This window comes from Ammodytes marinus, assembly GCF_949987685.1.
Source record: "Ammodytes marinus genome assembly, chromosome: 8".
NCBI lineage: Eukaryota > Metazoa > Chordata > Actinopteri > Uranoscopiformes > Ammodytidae > Ammodytes > Ammodytes marinus.
The window spans coordinates 21,483,045-21,500,431 of NC_137212.1; the positions used below are offsets into that span (position 1 = coordinate 21,483,045).

The 17,387-nt window shown below is 42.5% G+C and overlaps 1 protein-coding gene across 1 annotated transcript in view; it reads right to left on the reverse strand.

Moving 5' to 3' along the window:
* The window catches only part of ncanb (neurocan b), a gene marked incomplete at both ends in the record, with an annotated part of 105,663 nt that overhangs the window by 76,991 nt on the left and 11,285 nt on the right, over positions 1-17,387 (reverse strand). The window contains 6 exons of the mRNA XM_080032696.1: positions 2,621-3,481; positions 4,689-4,982; positions 6,643-6,770; positions 8,695-8,869; positions 13,089-13,257; positions 13,388-13,611. Of these exons, the coding sequence (XP_079888822.1) occupies positions 2,621-3,481; positions 4,689-4,982; positions 6,643-6,770; positions 8,695-8,869; positions 13,089-13,257; positions 13,388-13,611 (1,851 nt within the window). The remainder of the gene's footprint in view (positions 1-2,620; positions 3,482-4,688; positions 4,983-6,642; positions 6,771-8,694; positions 8,870-13,088; positions 13,258-13,387; positions 13,612-17,387) is intronic.

Sequence of the window (17,387 nt, forward strand, 5' to 3'; positions counted from 1 at the left end):
ACCACGAGAGGGAGAACATACACAAATATGTCTATGCGTAAAATATTAAAACGTATCTAAATTATTCAAAAGAGCCGCTGTTGCCTTATGCCTAAGTGAGGTTTATGAGCCCGAGGTTTATTTCCATAAGAGCCATGTAGAACGGCTTAATTGTCCTATTAATAATACAAATAGCTAATTACATACTTTTTTACTACACACACTGAGGAGCGTGATAATAATTAAACACATTAATCTGGTTTGATCATCAACGTAATGACCCATGTAATAAATAAAATGAGACAATTACACACAGGTTTGGATCATTTTCATGGTGATGTTCAGAGCACTGTTTTAAGTTCAGCTCTGGCACTGTAAAATCTCAACGCTGAAATGCTGCAAAACAAACTTATCATAAACTCTGTTCGGATGGTAATAATGTGCTTCCACTGCGAGCAGTTCTGCTGTGTTGACTCCACTTTACTGGAGTAAACGGCTGAGAGAATCCCCGGGGTCGGGCAGACAGACATGATATTAAATTGTGAGAGTGGAGGCTGAAAAAGAGAGAAATGGTACCCAATGCCACCTCAGCCCATCTGCAGATATGACATCTAATAAAAGAGAGTGAGGGTAAGTTATTGCGCAGCCCCGTGAATCATGTCAGAAGCGTCTACATTGAGTGTCAGTTCACGGACCTCACTGTCTTCTATCACATAAATGCAGTCTGTGGGTTTGATGAGACCAGTGAGAGGCAGACATGCATTTCCTTGACAGACAGCGAGGGTTTGAATGTATTCAAACTTTACATGCGTGTATTGGAGGAAGATTTCTTCACAAGGAGCTTAAAAAATTATAACACCTAATGCAATACAATGCAGACATATGGTGTCTTTTTTCAAATTTTCTAGTTAATCTGATTCAATATTCAAATCTGGATCATTATTGGAAGCACTGTCTACGCAGTGTGAATCTTTGAGTCAAAGAGGCAACATGGCACCATCAGTTACTGAGAAGAGTTGAGATCCAAGGGATAGCCTGCAGTGTGCAGTATCTAAGTTAATTCAGCTCACTGATGCGAGTTTAAGAAGATAGATCAGTTGGGCAGCTTTCCATCACGGCAACATTAAAGGACGAAAATGACTATTCCTCACCCCTCATTCTCTATCTTCCCCTTTTTTCCCTACTTCCTCGCTCTATTTGTCCCCCTGTGTTGCTCATCCTTGCTTTAGTGATCATTACTACCAACCTTCACAAAGCCACAGCCTAATTGGCAGAGACATAGATGGAGGTGAGAGCGAATGGCAGTGCAGCCCAGCCTCCACGTTAATTGGATACGGCTGTGAATAATGCATGCGAGTTAAAGCTTAGATTTTCTTGATCAATGCCTTGGGGGTTGGCATTGGATTTCAGGTAGCACCTCAGTAAGTATTTATATTAATAAAGCTTGCCGATTCCTAGGTGAAGATCACCTTTATTGGATTCTTCTGGCTGTCTGTGGCAGAGTCTTAAGACTCCTTTTGTATCCTTCCCCTTTAGCCAACGCCAATTATGTTTTATTTGTGGTGGCCATTAAAAGAAAAAAGCTGCTTTCTTCTCACCCAAGGCTTTGGTACAAAATCTCTCTATTTTTGTTCTGATGATCAGTGTCTGAGCTGTGATTCAGTTTTACAGTAGGTGCCTTGCTCCGGCAGTTATTGGTCTGTCAACCTTCCAGTCGCAAGCAGGTTCTCTAATCTTTAGTCCTTCACCCTGCCTGAAGTTATAAACAAGAGGGATTGATTTTGGCTTTCGTGCCAGGTTGCTTTCACGAAGACATGAGCTGAAAGCGGTGACCTTTTCTATCCTTAGGGGTGCTGTACCACACCATTCCTGGGAGTAATTCACTCCACTGTGGATGTTACCTATCTCAAAGGCCCTCCATGTTCTTTAGCACGCACACGTTCAGCATGCACACACGCACACACACACACACACACACACACACACACACACACACACACACACACACACACACACACACACACACACACACACACACACACACTCACTAAGAAACAATGCCCAGATTGCATTTGTATATAATTTCTATCAATGTCTGGTCATCTTGCATGGTTTAAAAGAAGAAGTAATTTGTGATGCAGGTCTGCGCTGTTCAAACTAATTATTTATATGCTAGAACATCCTTTATGGCATCAAAGTAGATTACAAAGTTAAGAAAAGCTTGCTTGCCCATTCCAAAAGTATGCACTGTAAACACAGCACAGTCAATAAATATGAGAATAGAGGCGAAACAGTCTCCACTCCAACATTTTGCATTCCTGTATTTGTTATTTCCCTGTTTTGTTTGTTTGCAATTACTGTTTAATTTAATCTACAGCGATACTTCAAATTGCCCTGCAGAGGAATATATTATAGAATACTCAAGGGGCAGAGAAGAGAGCGGAAATGAGAGACAGAGACTGTTTAAAAAGCATGACATAAACAGATCCACTATTTAACACCAAAATTTAAATTTGAAATAGAACAGTGTCAATTCGACCTTATTTCTGTTTCAATTCACTTAGTTTTAAATTTTTTAAACGTTAAAAGGTGAACCCTAAACACATGCAAAAAAAAAAGCATACAAAATAAACGCTCATACCTTTAACAGTGGATGTAGGGTTGTCAGCAGATGTGCTGGAGGCTGGTTCTCCAGGCAGAATGTTCGGGTCACTTTGCCCTGTGCTTTGGACTGCAGGCACTAGTCGAATCAACGGCATCACCTCTTTCTCCTGCTCAGACAGACCTTCCTCTGGAGTCTTTTGTTCGCTGGTAGGAGCTCTGAAGGGAAAACTACCGCCCCTGTGATCCATGATGGCATTGTCCACGCTGCCCTTGTTTCCACTAAGTTTTGGCATACTACTTCTGCCGAATGCCTCTCCCTGTGTCTGGTTCTCTACTGACTTTTCCTCAAGGCCCTTTTTTGTCTCCTCCATCCCCTCACTTCCAGTCCAGTACCTCAAGGGCCTCATCAGAGTTTTAACAAACTTAGCCAACACACCGTTACTAGCCTGGGGTTGGTCAGTGGTAAACGTTATGGAGGATAACGTTGGGCTGTCAGATGATCCAAAATAGCCACCGTCGTCTTCTTCATGAGCAGAACCTCCATGGCGCTCCAGGCTTCCGAGGTCAGAAGAGCCCAAGCTGTTGCTACTCTTTGCCTCGTCCAACTCATCCCGGCTGGGTTGGCTGGTTCTGGGTCTTTCCTGCTTTTCATTCCAGCCCTCCTCTGGACGCAAGTGGATGACTACATGCTCTTCGGAGATCTCAGAAGAGTTGTTCGCTCCAACAAGGGAGGGGACTCCTGCATCGTCCAAGTCAACCAGGCCGGTCCAGGTGGAGGTCTTGGAAAAAGGGACACTACGCTGGGCTTCAGTGACTGAGGAGATGGCCTCTGCTTCTGGGTTAGCAGTGTGGTACAGAGCCCTTGCCTCTGCAGCCTGGACCCCGGCTGGCTGGCGGGCTGCAACACACAAAAGCCACATTTCACAAAAAGCAACGGGACCGTTTCTCACTTGAGCCACATTATCTGCTGCTGCACTACACTTGACCTCTCTACTCTTATTGCAATAACAATTCTGTCGCTACTCAAAGAAGATGAAATACAAATTATGCTGGATTGTCAAGGTTTAATCACATGTAGCTCAGATTCTTCTACCACTAAATCCAATCACTTTCAAATGAACAAACGTGCACTTATTGTGCTCATGTCATATTAATGAGGTTCCGTCGACACTATCGTCTACACATGAATCAAATGTATGCTATTAAACAAAACATATTGCTATTACTTCGTTCATTATTAACATGGTACTTTTAGCTATCTGGACGACTTCATTTGTTTTTAAATATTAATGTAAATGTGTAACAACTGTTGGTAAAATGAAGAGGTTCATCCATCAGCTCTTTGTTTTGAAAAATGTGCTGCTTCTCTCCTCTCATGCTGTTCTTTTTTACTTAAAATGATTGGGTTATGCAGACGTTTCGCTTGAGCCATAATTTAATTGGCTGATTGTGAAAGATTAGAAAGTCACTCCCCCCATCCCCCATATCCTTGGACATGTATTTGTTGTCTGTGGTACAATCTGCTACAATGCTACAATCAATGGATGCCAGATAAACAAACATAAGCTCTTGTTGCAAAATTATGGCTCTGATAAATGATCAAATACATAATAGAATTTGTTGTAACAGTAAAGTCAAATCAAAGTCAGGTTGAATTTAACTTTAACTTAACTCATTTCAATCTCGGGTTGTACATTATAAAAGACAAGGTCAGCCACTGAATCACTGCAAACCAGCTGGACTCATTGCTACTCTTATCCCTTTCCCTTTCTAGCTTACTCTTCCCTCTCTCTTTTTGTCTCTGTCACTCTCTCTCTCTCTCCACAGCGTGCTTGCACACACACACACACACGCCCACACACACACGCCCACACACACACACACACACACACACACACACACACACACACACACACACACACACACACACACACACACACACGGACACAATCTCTCCGCAACTACTTCTTATGTGACTCAACAACATCTCGTGCTAATTAATAAACAGAATAGAAAGCAAGTCCCTGACCCCTTCTGTCGTTGCCATGGCAATCACTACAATGACGGTGCCTGGAGTTTATCATTCCCCAGGAAGCGTGCAGTACCTCCGTAACAGTAAGCATCGAACAGGGCTGTGGTGTCGGGGAAGCCTGTGCGGTTGGGGTTGTTGTAGACTGTGCGCACCCCGGGCTCGTCTCCACCGCAGTTCTTCCGGGGGACGTTGATAGGGTAGCGCACGCTGCCGTCGGCCAGCCAGCCCGGGTCACACTGGTCCAAGCCGGCCTGCCAGGCAAGGTATAGCTGCCCCACTGTGGACAGCTGGGCTCCCAGGGCATGGCAGTGGGTGGAGGCTGTGGCCAGGCTCAACCTCTCCGGCACTGCGGAGTGGAACACTTCACCTGGGAGGAGAAGATGGGTTTTAGGGCATTTTTTTATGGCATTTTAGTTCATCAGACTAGTGGTTGTACAAAGTGATGTAGGTACATTTGAGCCAGTCTGTTCTTGCTGTATGTGTCAGTCTGTGAGTATTTCTTGTAAGGCAATAAGTTCTAGACATTATTTTCTCCTTTATCAAATTTGTCAAACCATAAGGGTGGAGAATTGAAGTAGTTTGCTATAAGAACGGTTTTAGGCTAGACAGACTTTATGAAAACAATTGTTTGAGTAGTTCAAAGCAGTTTAAAGGCAGCTGAAGAAAGGCTGGTGTGGATAAAATACAGTAGTGATCCAAAAACAGGTCTTCAAAAGCCAGACAGAGAGAGAGCTCAAGAGGTCCAATGTGGTGCACAGCACAAATACAATTATATGATCAGAAAATCCACTCGCAGTCCAGCTTGCTATGAAAAAAATATGAGCCGGGCGAGTGGAAAGTGAGAATGAGGATGAACAACGTTGATATGAGAATCCAGGAGATTTATGCCATGAGTAAAGAACAGTGCCGCTGATTTATTGATTAAGGGTAAAAGGTGAAGAGTCCAACAAAATGAAAGAAGAAAGAAGAAGAATGGGAGAATGCCAGGAGTGAAGGGTGAGAAGGAATGTAATAAGATGAATTAAATATTTATTGTTAGGCTGGTGGGAAGTTGCTGATTAATATTGATTCAAGATGGAATTAATACAATTAAATATGACAGATATTAAACACATGATACAGAAAACCAAAACATGTTGAAATATGTGTAGCGATAGAGAAAACCCATTTCAACCAAGATTAATTACCAGAAAACACAATCTATGTATCAGCTATCAATGTTAGTTTTATTAAAGAAAATTGTGCCAATTCTTTTTTTTTTTTACTGAATTGTAAATAGCTGTGTACAAAGTCTAGTCATGGCATCTTCTCTGCTTAGCTTCCGATCACATACCTGACATACCTCAAAACAAGTGACCCAGATAAACTAACCCCTGTAGTGGTTTTGATTGGATTGTTAAAAAACCTGCTGTGCTCATGATTGTCTTTGGAATATGCTAATATCACACATACCTCAAACTATTTCAATCTGTCAACTCTTGTGGACTTGATTATAATATGAATGTAGAATATGTGCATTGTTTATGTTTCACTTTTTGACTCTGACTCCCCAGAAGGAAAGCTAAGCACAGCAGGGAGTGATGGTAGAATTTTTCTTAAACTCAGAGGCGGTGGAGGCTGGGGGTAAAGGTGCAGAAATGCAATAAGAAAACCAGTGGCAGCGGTAAGCTGTGTTTGTTTTGGACGTCTGTTTGTGTGTTTTTGACTCTGCACTGTTTCTGTATTTGCAGCACATTTCTCATAATGGAAATGTTTTTGGCCGTTGTAGCGTGCTTGCTTTTGTCGACCACTTTGCACATTTCGAATCAAAAAGTAAACTTTTAGGATAACCCTACTGACCCACTTAGCCTAAGCCCGCAGAAGTAACATGACAGCTGGACTCACTCCATCTCCTACTGATGTCTGCCTCTCTGTGCTAACAGTGTACAAAGTCCCGGTCACAGCTTTCTCTCGCTGCAGCCCCCCACGGCTTAGTGGATCCATGCATGACTAAACCCACATTTATGCTTGAAGCTCTTGACTCCCACCTTGAAGCTGCTTAGCAAAGCAGTAGACATCAAACAGCTCATCGGGAGACCTATTGCCGTAGTTACGGACTCCAGGTGAGTCCTCGCGATCCCCATAGCAACCGGGCCGAGGAGACTGGATGGGATACCTGCAGTGGAAACCAAGAGATGGGGACAAAGACAGAGTAAGAAACAGATTAATATAGCATGCCCATGAAAAAGTCAGCCACAGACACACTCCCAGGGGATGAGTCTGTGTTCACACGCAAACAAAAAAGGTTACCCAAATATATTATCCAAGGAATAAGGAAATGTAAACACATAAATATCCCCCCTAAAACTGTCTGAAAAGATAAAGTGAGGTGTACAGTAACATTCATTACATTGCCACAACAACCTCAGGACAACAATTGGAGAGAACTTCGATGGATACAATATCTTTCTTCTTATAATTACTCTGCCCTTAGTCTAAGTTTCACAGAATAATTACCCAACCATTTTACACAAAACGTGTTTAATGCTCGGGCAATACAAGAATTTTTATTAACGCTACAGCTTTGGAAAAAGAGAAGAAGATAGATAGAGAGAGAGGGCGGGAAAGGTAGGAGTCAAGGAGAGGTTAAAATAATCAGGAATTCCTTCTGTGGTATGGCGTGCCTGTGGGGCCGAGAAAACAGCGATCTATATTCAGACTCCAACTGAGCAATTATTCCACAAGAACATTGATTCCAGCAGCACCAGGGCAGAGGCAAAGGCTGATTAAAAGATTACGCTGGGCATACAGGGACTTAAGAAGTACTAGGAAAACACATATACACAAAAGCAAAAAGACACAGTCACACACACACAAACATACATGCCGACGACACAAATGCCTGCTCGCAACCATAAATCTGCAGTGCTTTTCTTCGACAGTGAATTGTTTTTCTTTATATCAGATTATAACAAGAGAACTATGACTTGTAGTGTCTTTGGCTTCAGTCCCTTTATTTCTGTTTGGTGGCTGACGTCTGTATTATTCCCCCATGGTATTAATTGGACACTTTTCTCCTGGCTGATGATGTGCATTCGAAGCCTACTGGAAACTGGACCAATTAGAAAGCTCCCGAGTGAGAACAACAGGAGCGTAGGAGGGAAGGAGCGAAAGAAATAGGGAAGGAAGCTGTGCTGAAGGAAAAACTGTCAGGAAGGCAACAGTCAATCTGATTGTCTACTGGAGCAACAGCGACTTGAAATTAAAATGTAGATATGGAGAACAGCGTTGAGAGACGAGCCCTGACTGGCTATGTAAGGGACTTTATGGAAGGTGACAGGCTGAAACAAATGCAGCAAGCCTGACAGACAGCTTCGAGGGGGCAGACGTAGTTAACTGCCTTTGCAGTGTGCAAACAAGCAATTACATCCAATTATGTTGCACAGTGTTGTGCAAAAAAACACCAAGAAAGATCAGAATGACTTTTGCGGGGCCATAGCGCATTCTTCTACATAGTTTAAATCACTCTCATTTTATTCACAGTCTACTTATTTTTGTTACCATGTTTGATCATGTGGCAAATTACCAAAAAGATTGCGTTTAAAACAACTGTCCAATAGAGGTTTTAAAATAGTAACCTGATCCAACAAACAAGAGCTGTCAGCAAACTTTATATGGAGAATTGCCCCCCCCCCCCTCATTTCAGATTTTGGTTGGTTTCTTGTCTATATCATTAAACTTAATCTCACAGCAATTGAAAATGTTCAGAGGTGATGAAAGAGGATGGATGCACGACAGACTGAGACTTTGTCCAATGGCTAGTGCTGCATGTGTGTCAGGGAGCGCTTTCATCATTCAAAGAGCTCAGAACTGTGTTCATGACTCCCATAACGCATGAGTAGCTGTGTTTTATTTGATGACCTGCCAACTCTAATAAGAGGGCTAATTAGGCTTTATCTTATGTATCTTCTTTTAACGTTTCTACTGTATTACATACATGGGTGGAATAGGATGCCCTATACTGTGGAATGCTGAGTGCCAAACTATACCTTTTGAACCTGATTCTGTATATAAACCAAATGCAGAATTGAAGACCTCACCGTACAGTCTGGTCAGACAGCCAGCCAGCGTCACAGTTGTCATATCCATCGGCAAAGGTAGCCTGCAGCTGGTCCGCAGTAGCAATGACCGCCGAGTTCTCCAGACACACCCTCTTGGCATCAGGGAAGGACAGGGCGTAGCGGTCATGAGGAGCCCGGTAGTGAAATACTACCCCTGGAGCAAAGAGATACAGCATGTGACAGTGAATATGACGGATACTCCAGCAGAAAGTATCGCATACATTTATGACCTGCTAACCTCTGTGTAGCTGAGATATGTATGAACTGAACCTTGGAACCATTGAACAACACGCATGTACACACACTCGCAGAGTGACACATACACATAAAGCCCCTTCAGACATCCTCATCATGTAGTGACATCGTTCCATCTGTGCATGGTTGGAAAATAATTGCATTCAGGTTCAGAAACCTGCCTAGGTAAAAATCTCATTTGCATCAGAGAAAAGAGAGATGTTGCCCTTGGATACAGTGTATGACAAACAATGGTGATGTTTATTTTACTGTTTTAATAGTACACAAACACACAATGTCACCTTGCTGGCGCATTCATGATGGAAAAACAAAGAAGGGAGACAGAGAAACAGACAGAGACACCGCACTTAAGGAGATGCATGTGCTGAACCACAAAAACAGACAGAGGAATACAATACAAGAATACAAAAAAGGTTAAATTGAAAAAAATGGTGGAAGCTAAAAAAAAATAATCCACCGGGAATAAAGTGAGACACAATTCCTCTAGCCAAGAGAGGTGAATATTCCAGTTAAATGAAAATGGAATAGCTTCTGAAGTGTCCATCTAACGTTCCCTCACCTCCCACCTCTGCCTGCCATTCACACTGTGCTGCTCCCCTGAGGAGCATCCAGCGACATGAAAGCCGGTGAGCGTCTGGCTACTAACACGGCCCCCCTTTATCATTGCTGGCATTGTCTGGAAGAGTGACAGAGATTCCGGCGAGATGGAGTCCTGCGTGGTATTGTGAGCATTACCACTCCAGGCTACATGTGGAGAAAGCAGGCAGGGCCATGTGCGTGAGACACAGCTTCCACAATCCCCAGCAGTGCATCTAGCCATGCTGTCATTCTGGTTTTATTTTCCTCCTCACAAAAATTCAAGGCATAGATCATCTCTTTTTCTTAATTTTTTTCATTCTCCTAACCTTCCATCGTTCCCCTATGAGGCGGTGGGATCTTACCCAAACAGAAATGCTAGCTTGCTGGCTAATACGTACACTAGAGAAATAAATGGGTTTCCCATTCCACATTCGGGTTGAACGCCCAATTCCTCATCCCTCTATTTTTACCCTTCACACTTTACAGGTCCCCACAGACCGTCTCAAAGGAGACAACCAGGAAGGCACGATTTGTTGGTAGGCCATATGCTTCATTATGATTGTATGATGCCCTCATTGCAGCACTGTTGAGAGAGGTTGGTGTCCCTTGGCAGTACACTGCACTGTATAACCACGTATAAAGTACAACATTTACTGTTAAAGTCAAACTGATATTTGAAATCCCCTAACGTTTTGTGCACAAAAGTAAAATAACATTAATGCTATAGTTTTTTAAAAAGTTTTGGCATTTCCCATGACATCAGGTGTCAGACATCTGTGGACAAATTAATGGCGCTTTCCCACCACACATGTAGCTCTACTTGACTCAACTCAACTTAACTCAACTTGGTTTTGGTAGCAACACGAGTCTCTGGCCAATCAGTGGCCGGTAGTCTGCTGACGTTACCTTTTAGCATCGGCTCAGCTCGCTTGGAACCTAGAGCGAGGCGATACCAAAAAAACAGCCGCTACAAGGAACCAAGTACCATGTTTTTGCGGTGGAAACGCCAAAAATGCGAGTTGAGTTGAGTCAAGTTGAGCTGATACCGCGCAGTGGAAAAGCGCCATAAGAACTACACATATTTAAAGAGGGATTTAGATATGTATTTGCAAACTATATACACTTTGTATACTTTATTCATGACATGCATGTATTTAAAATTGTTTAGGGTGCAATTATAAAGAACCTTGCTAAAACATATCTTAACTGGCTCAAAATACTCTCTATTGTCCTCACACCAGTTAATCGTGTGCGGCCATATCTAACCACAGACAACAGCTGACCCAAGTAATCAATGACGCTGTGTTTTAAATGGTGAAACGCAGCCAACTGACCAGTCAATATGTGCCAAGACAAGATAGAATGGAAACAAAACAGAGGCAGCAGTCGAGAAATTAACAAAGAGATGGCAAGAGAGAAAGGACAACTGATCGGGGCTTAGTGCAAGAAAAAAATGAGTCCATGCGTGGAACAGTGTGGATTCATATGATATTGATAAAGCTGAGCAGTATCAATAACTGCTAATTAATACGTTAAGCACTCAGTAGAATAAGTGTGAAGGCGGCTGTGGTCTGCCATGTAGCGTGACTGCCAATTAAGACTAAGCCCTAGAGATGGCTATTCCTCGCCAGCTACTTAATTGGTTTCTCCCTGAAGGAGTGGTTTTCATAGCGTGTCTATCGATTAGCCGAGAAAGGGAGGACGAAGGGTCTTCGAAGCATTTTGACAGGGGTCTTTCTTCCTAAATTGGAATCCTTGTTTTAACTCAAAGAGCCCTGCATGGTCAGGCACCAGAGTATTCTTCATCCCTATATCACCAATAGGTTGCTTAGGTCTTCTGACCAGTGTCAACAGGGTGTTCCCTGAACTTGATTAAAAACCAAAGGGGATGCCTTTGAGGTCGTGGCTCCAACACTATGGATCTCTCTTCCTCTTGACATTGGGTCAGTGGTCTCTGAAGATGCTTTTTAAAAGCAACTAAAGACTGATCTTTTTAAATTGGCCTTTGTGACACCATAAGGTGCACTTTGATTGCTCTTTTGTGTGTTTTATTTTGAGCCCCCTGTGCCTTTTTGGATGGTAGCATATCCTTTTAGACACTGTAGAAATTATAAAGATATAGTGGTCTGTATTAACACCCACACACATACAGATTTGTTTGCTTCCAAATGTTCATATTTACACTGAGCATTATAGAGGCAATAGGGTGAATGCTATCAGTGTAACACTCATTGACAGACAAAGGGGTCATTGTAGCGTGCTGTGTATGGATGATAGAATAAGGCTACTGGGCTTTTACAGCTGATGTTAGCAACACTAGCGTGGATTTCTGGAAGCAAACGCATTGGCAGTGTACGGTGGCTACTGCATTGTGTGATCCCCTGTGGCCATTATGATAATAACTGATTATAAAAAATAGTGAGTGACCTGGAAAAAATCTGATGAAAGCTCTGCAGCTAAAATACTCTGACACAGTAATTATGGGTTCTACTACAGTGAGATACCTCTAGCTAGTCTAGTAATTCCACAAATAAGGGTGTCCTGGATACGGATAATGCAGTTAATAGTTTTCCCATTTAGTTAACCCACAAGAGCCATGCAAAGCACTATTTGACAATAGCATACACTGCCGGGTTGGTTCATGATTAGTTTCATTAGGCTTTGAGTGCAGGAATAGCACCTGAGTGGCCCAGGTCAATGATGTGTAATGTGTTCTAGTTTCCTCCATCATACTTTCTGCATGGACAGTAAACAACTCTTGGTGTAATGGCTGTGTTAGCCTGACATATAAAACAGGGTCATTATTATTCATAGTGGCAGACCTTGAAAGCAATGGAGGAGCTGTACAAAACTAAAGAGAGTATAGTGTTGTTGATTCACTGTGACACTACTTTTTGTGTGGATGAATTCATGCATAACACCTATTGATATACTGCATATATATATAAATAAATAAACTACTTTGTATATGACCACTCATTATTAGTTGATGGTAATGTTACATTTGCCATGAGATAATTCCTAATCAAGGAAATAATAAGGTTCATGAGGGAAGTAGCAGATTCTTTCTTGTCGGCTGGTTCTATCTCTAGTCCGAAAATTCTGCCAATAGTGTGACTGCTCATTAACTGTGTAATTTATCTGCTCTGTAAATTACAATATAAATCTATCACATCGGAAGCTATGAGTGCTGATTTGCTAATAAATTACAGAAGGTAGGTTTAACTTTTATTAACAAGAAAACTAGATTTGGCTAATAATATAATCTTAAATGGCAACAACTGGTATTTAAACAAAGGGTATTTAAAGAAAAGGGGCCCACCTTTGGCTAGCAACATACCTGTTTACAGAGCCTAAGCTGTGTAATAACACTGGATTTTGTTTCAGTACACACAGTACATACAGCAGGTAACGGATTGTGAGGAGATATTCCTTGAGTTTGACAAAAAGCGATTTTGACAACAAGTGTTGAAAGGTGGTAGCACTGACTCCACCTTTAAATGCAAATGGCCGAGTTATTTGCAAAGATGTTTAGTTACCTGTAACTTCCAGGGGAACTGTGTCCTGCTCGTCGTTGATGCCCACCACAACCTCACAGCGATACAGACCAGAGTCACTGGAACGTAGCCCTGACAGAGCAAGACTGGCGTTGTAGCGGTTCTCATGGTAACTAGGCAGTGTTACACGACCTTGAAAGGCCTTCTTAACCTGCAAGAGGAAGTGGAGTGATGAAAATAAGAGAGGGAAACAACTAAACCACAGCTAAACCATATGTATTTAAAATAAGGAGCAAACATTTCATATTGGTCCATCTCAGCTTTTACTGTAGGCTACCTACCTTGACCACATTGTCTTTGGCCACCAGAACAGACTGTTCCTTCTGCAGGCCGTCAGAGCCTCTCTGGCCCCAGACCTTGGTCCACTTGATCCTGGGGGGCTCGTGGGATGATCTGGGGCGGAGGGTGAAGAGGCAGGGCAGGACAACGGTTTTGTACAGCTCCTCGCTAATGGTCTGATGGGTCACCTTCCGCATATTCACCACAGTGTCTGCGCTGGTTACGCCTGAGAGGAGAGGGGAGGAATCAATGTCGTCTTGTAAATGAAGCCGCTCGATGTTATTTCTCATTACGTTGAAAAGACGCTAAAGTTAATTGCTTCTTGAAGAAGAAACCATGCTTTCCTTCCAGGTTCTTTTGTTCCATCAAATTGTCCTTGTTGTGGAGTAAATGTGAAAGAACAGAGGCTCATTGTGTCTCTCTGATTATTGGCCATTGATCCAGCAGACCGCTGCTATGCTACCTAAACAGTGGGAGGCTACGCTAGACTGTGGAGAGAAGATATCAAATGTCCTTTCATAAGCCATACATCAAACCTTGGTACGCATTATGGGGATCGATATCAACCACCTCTTTGAAGCTTAAAGCACCACCCCCACCGCAGAGATCAAATGATTGCTTAAAACAACTGATGATAGAGAGAACAGGCATTTGTTACATGGAAATTCAGAGTGCAGTTCATTCTGAAGCCATTTAGTTCTGCAAAATTCTTAAGATGTTCAGAATGATCTCTGCATACCTTAATATATGAGAGGTGCTTCAGATAAGTGTGATGAAGGTGTGTTCACTGAAATGTTGCCTTTCAGGCCTGTCATGGAATAAAACATATGCTATACAATGAATAAATAACACATGATACAAGGTTCTCTTGCATTTTTCTCCATTGGCTCTTCTCCTAACCAGTGTAAAACTAATTTTGCCTGACTAGTCATACCATATGTTACTATTATACTCTAATTCTGTGTAACCTTGCCTGAAAAGACAGAGGTGGTTCATTCACACTCAAGTGGGAAATGTGACTTAGACTCTGACAAAACAGTAATATAGGTTATCATGTCTGAACACTATCTGCCTCTGTTTATCATGTGCACAGTCTGCAAATGAGGTCTACCTGTAAGGCTTAAAGCCTCATTTCACTATGTTCTATATCCCTTATCAGTCACTATTCCCTCTCGTCTCACCGCTGAGAATATTACTACCACATCTAATCTATTTCAGCCCAAAGCCCAGGGTCATTGTTTGCATTTTTAAATCAGCTAGCCACTATGAGTAGCCTAACTAACCACTAGTCCACTGCTTTGGTCCAAACTTAAATATCTCAACAACTATTAGACCTATTGCCATGGTTTAATGTCCGGACATTCATGCGTCTCAGAATTAATTATGCTGACTTTGTTGCTACCATGACCTTTACTCTTGTTCCTGCGTGGGGTTGACATTTGTGGTTTTGAGTTCACTTTCTCAACAACTATTCTTTGGACTGCCACACATTAAGTGGATACATCCATGTCCCTCATCAGGTAGAAGAAAATTACCTTTTTTCAATATTTTAGTTTATGACCAATTACCTGAAAAATTTATGAGATTTACCATCAGCTGTATTCTATGTTCTATCTACGCTAATGAGCAAATACTATACTATAGTAACACACCAAAACGAAGTTGGGGACCATGGTAAACATAACCTAAACATCAGCATGTCCACAAAGTCACAGTGTGCAGTCTTACAGAGTTGCTATCATGACTAGTCTCATTTAAAGCCACTACGAGTAACATGGCACGTTGGCGTCCCCTTTGGACAAAAGCGGTAGTATTTTTACGACGCCCGCTGTCGCAAAGCTGTTTTCTAGCTCGTGCCAGGCGTGCGAGTGTGAACTGAGAAGGGCGCAATATAGCGCATGTCCGTGTGTTGAAAGTGTGAGGACTCTTTTTGGCACCGTGAGAGTGGTTTTGACACTGCATCAACTAATGCCAGTCACTGCCACACACACCTGATTGCAATGAGTTGATGCAGCAGCGTCACCTAACTACTCTCTCTCACAGAGCTGAAAGATTACGTGTCCTCACAGAAAGCGAATGAACGAGAGACGGCAGTTAGTATGGATCACGATGAGGTAATGTGTTTGTGTTGTTGATGTAAATAATGACTATTTCAGATAATGGTTATCTGATGATGGTGAAGCAAAGCAAACTTTGTGTTAGTACCAACCGCTCATTCATTTAGGAGTAAACACTGCAGTCTAGTTTAGCTCTCGTGAAATTGTATACACGTTGCTTGGCAACACCCTCGTCCCGCCCGTAGCCTATATCACTCTCCCTTTTAGCTTTTCTTCATTGCATTCTCTTTTTTTTTCTTTGATGGTTCAGCCCCGTTATCAGTCATTATGACGACAAATAACTGTCTCAAACAAGGCTCCCGCTCCCCTTCCCTCATCTGGAGGGATAGGCTTCTCAAATCGCGTTGCTGCTCCACACTGAAATCTGCGACCAATGCGGATATGTGACCATAGAGCCTGCACGAGCGAACCGAAAATCGGACTGGGTGTGCGACCAGACCAAAAGCAGTAATAAAAACTATTTAAAAACGTCTTTCCTTGCACTGATGGTCTCGTTTGCTGTTAAAGGTAATTTATGTTTATCAGAGGAAACATGAGGCTGTTTAAAATATATTTAAATGTTACTCGTAGCCGCTTTAAGACCTTCTTTGTCCGAGAGCTCTTTTTTCAGTAAAATAAACTTATTAAAGCTACATCAGGTAGAGGAAAACTATTGTCAAGCTGTTCAGAAATGAGGGAAGCCACAATGGGAAACAAATGAAGCAAAAGTAGGAAGAAAAGGACAGAAAGAAGCCCTGCCTCGGTGGTTGAAACAGCCAGCATGGTAGAATGCTGGAGAGAAAATAAGCCAATTGATTTATTTTTATTAATTTCAGTTTCCACTGCACATTTTGCAAACTTTCTGCAGCGGTGCCCACTCCTGTGCTGCCATGGCGTATTGGTGGGACAGTGTTTTTCCAGTGGCTAGAGGCACACAGCTGCGTGAGTTACTCAGCCTTTGTCCTTCTGTCTGCTCTGTCATTTTTCTCCCTATAATGTTACTCCAGAATGACCACCTACCATCTTTCAGATGAGCATTTCATCTCTCCAATTAACCAACATATCTTTCATTTTCAAATTTTTATTTTATCTTCAGCCTTTATAGACACACAATTGTTTCTGTTTTATTTTCAGGTTAACACTTTATCCATCAGCTGCCCCACAACAAAATTAACTGCAAATTTCCGATTCAACTTTAAGTCAGTCGCCTCATCTGTGATGGACAGGTTTTTCAACAGTGGATGAACTGTATGAACTGTGTGGCTGTACCTGGGAGGCTCTCGCAAGTGATAACATCTAATCTCTTACTTGCTATTCATGAAGCCCTGAATGCAGACCCTCCGCACACAGACACAAGCGTGCAAACACACGCATCATTGAGCCAACACTTTTTTTTCATTCCTTACTGGATGGTTAATGTGCATTCTAGTACACGCAAATTGCAGACATGTGAATAGCTGCCATTGCTCATTCCTGCAGCCTTTATGCTGTTGCAGCTGCTCAGGCTAAATGGCTGAGTGCCTCCTCCCTAATAGGTTAACACCAGCACTCCCATCACATTTTTCCCTCCTTGCAGATGCGTAAAAAACAAACATAAATACAGATTTCTCTGCTTTAGCCAGTAACATTGTCTTAGACAAGCAGTGCTGGCCTGAATCGCTCACCAACTGATCTATGTTAGTCTGCATGGCAGCGTCAAATAGATTTTGTGCTCTGAAATGGCCTATCGTTTCGCACTCGAGAGGAGTTCAGCTGGCTGAGGGAGGTGACCTGTGAAACATAATGAATGAGGCCTTCAAAGGTGCGGGGATAAGAGGAGACGAGAGGAGAGACAAGCGAAGCAGTGTGGGTCACTACCTTCTGTATGACTACATTGATCAAGACCGCTGTTTCTGACGTGAGGGGT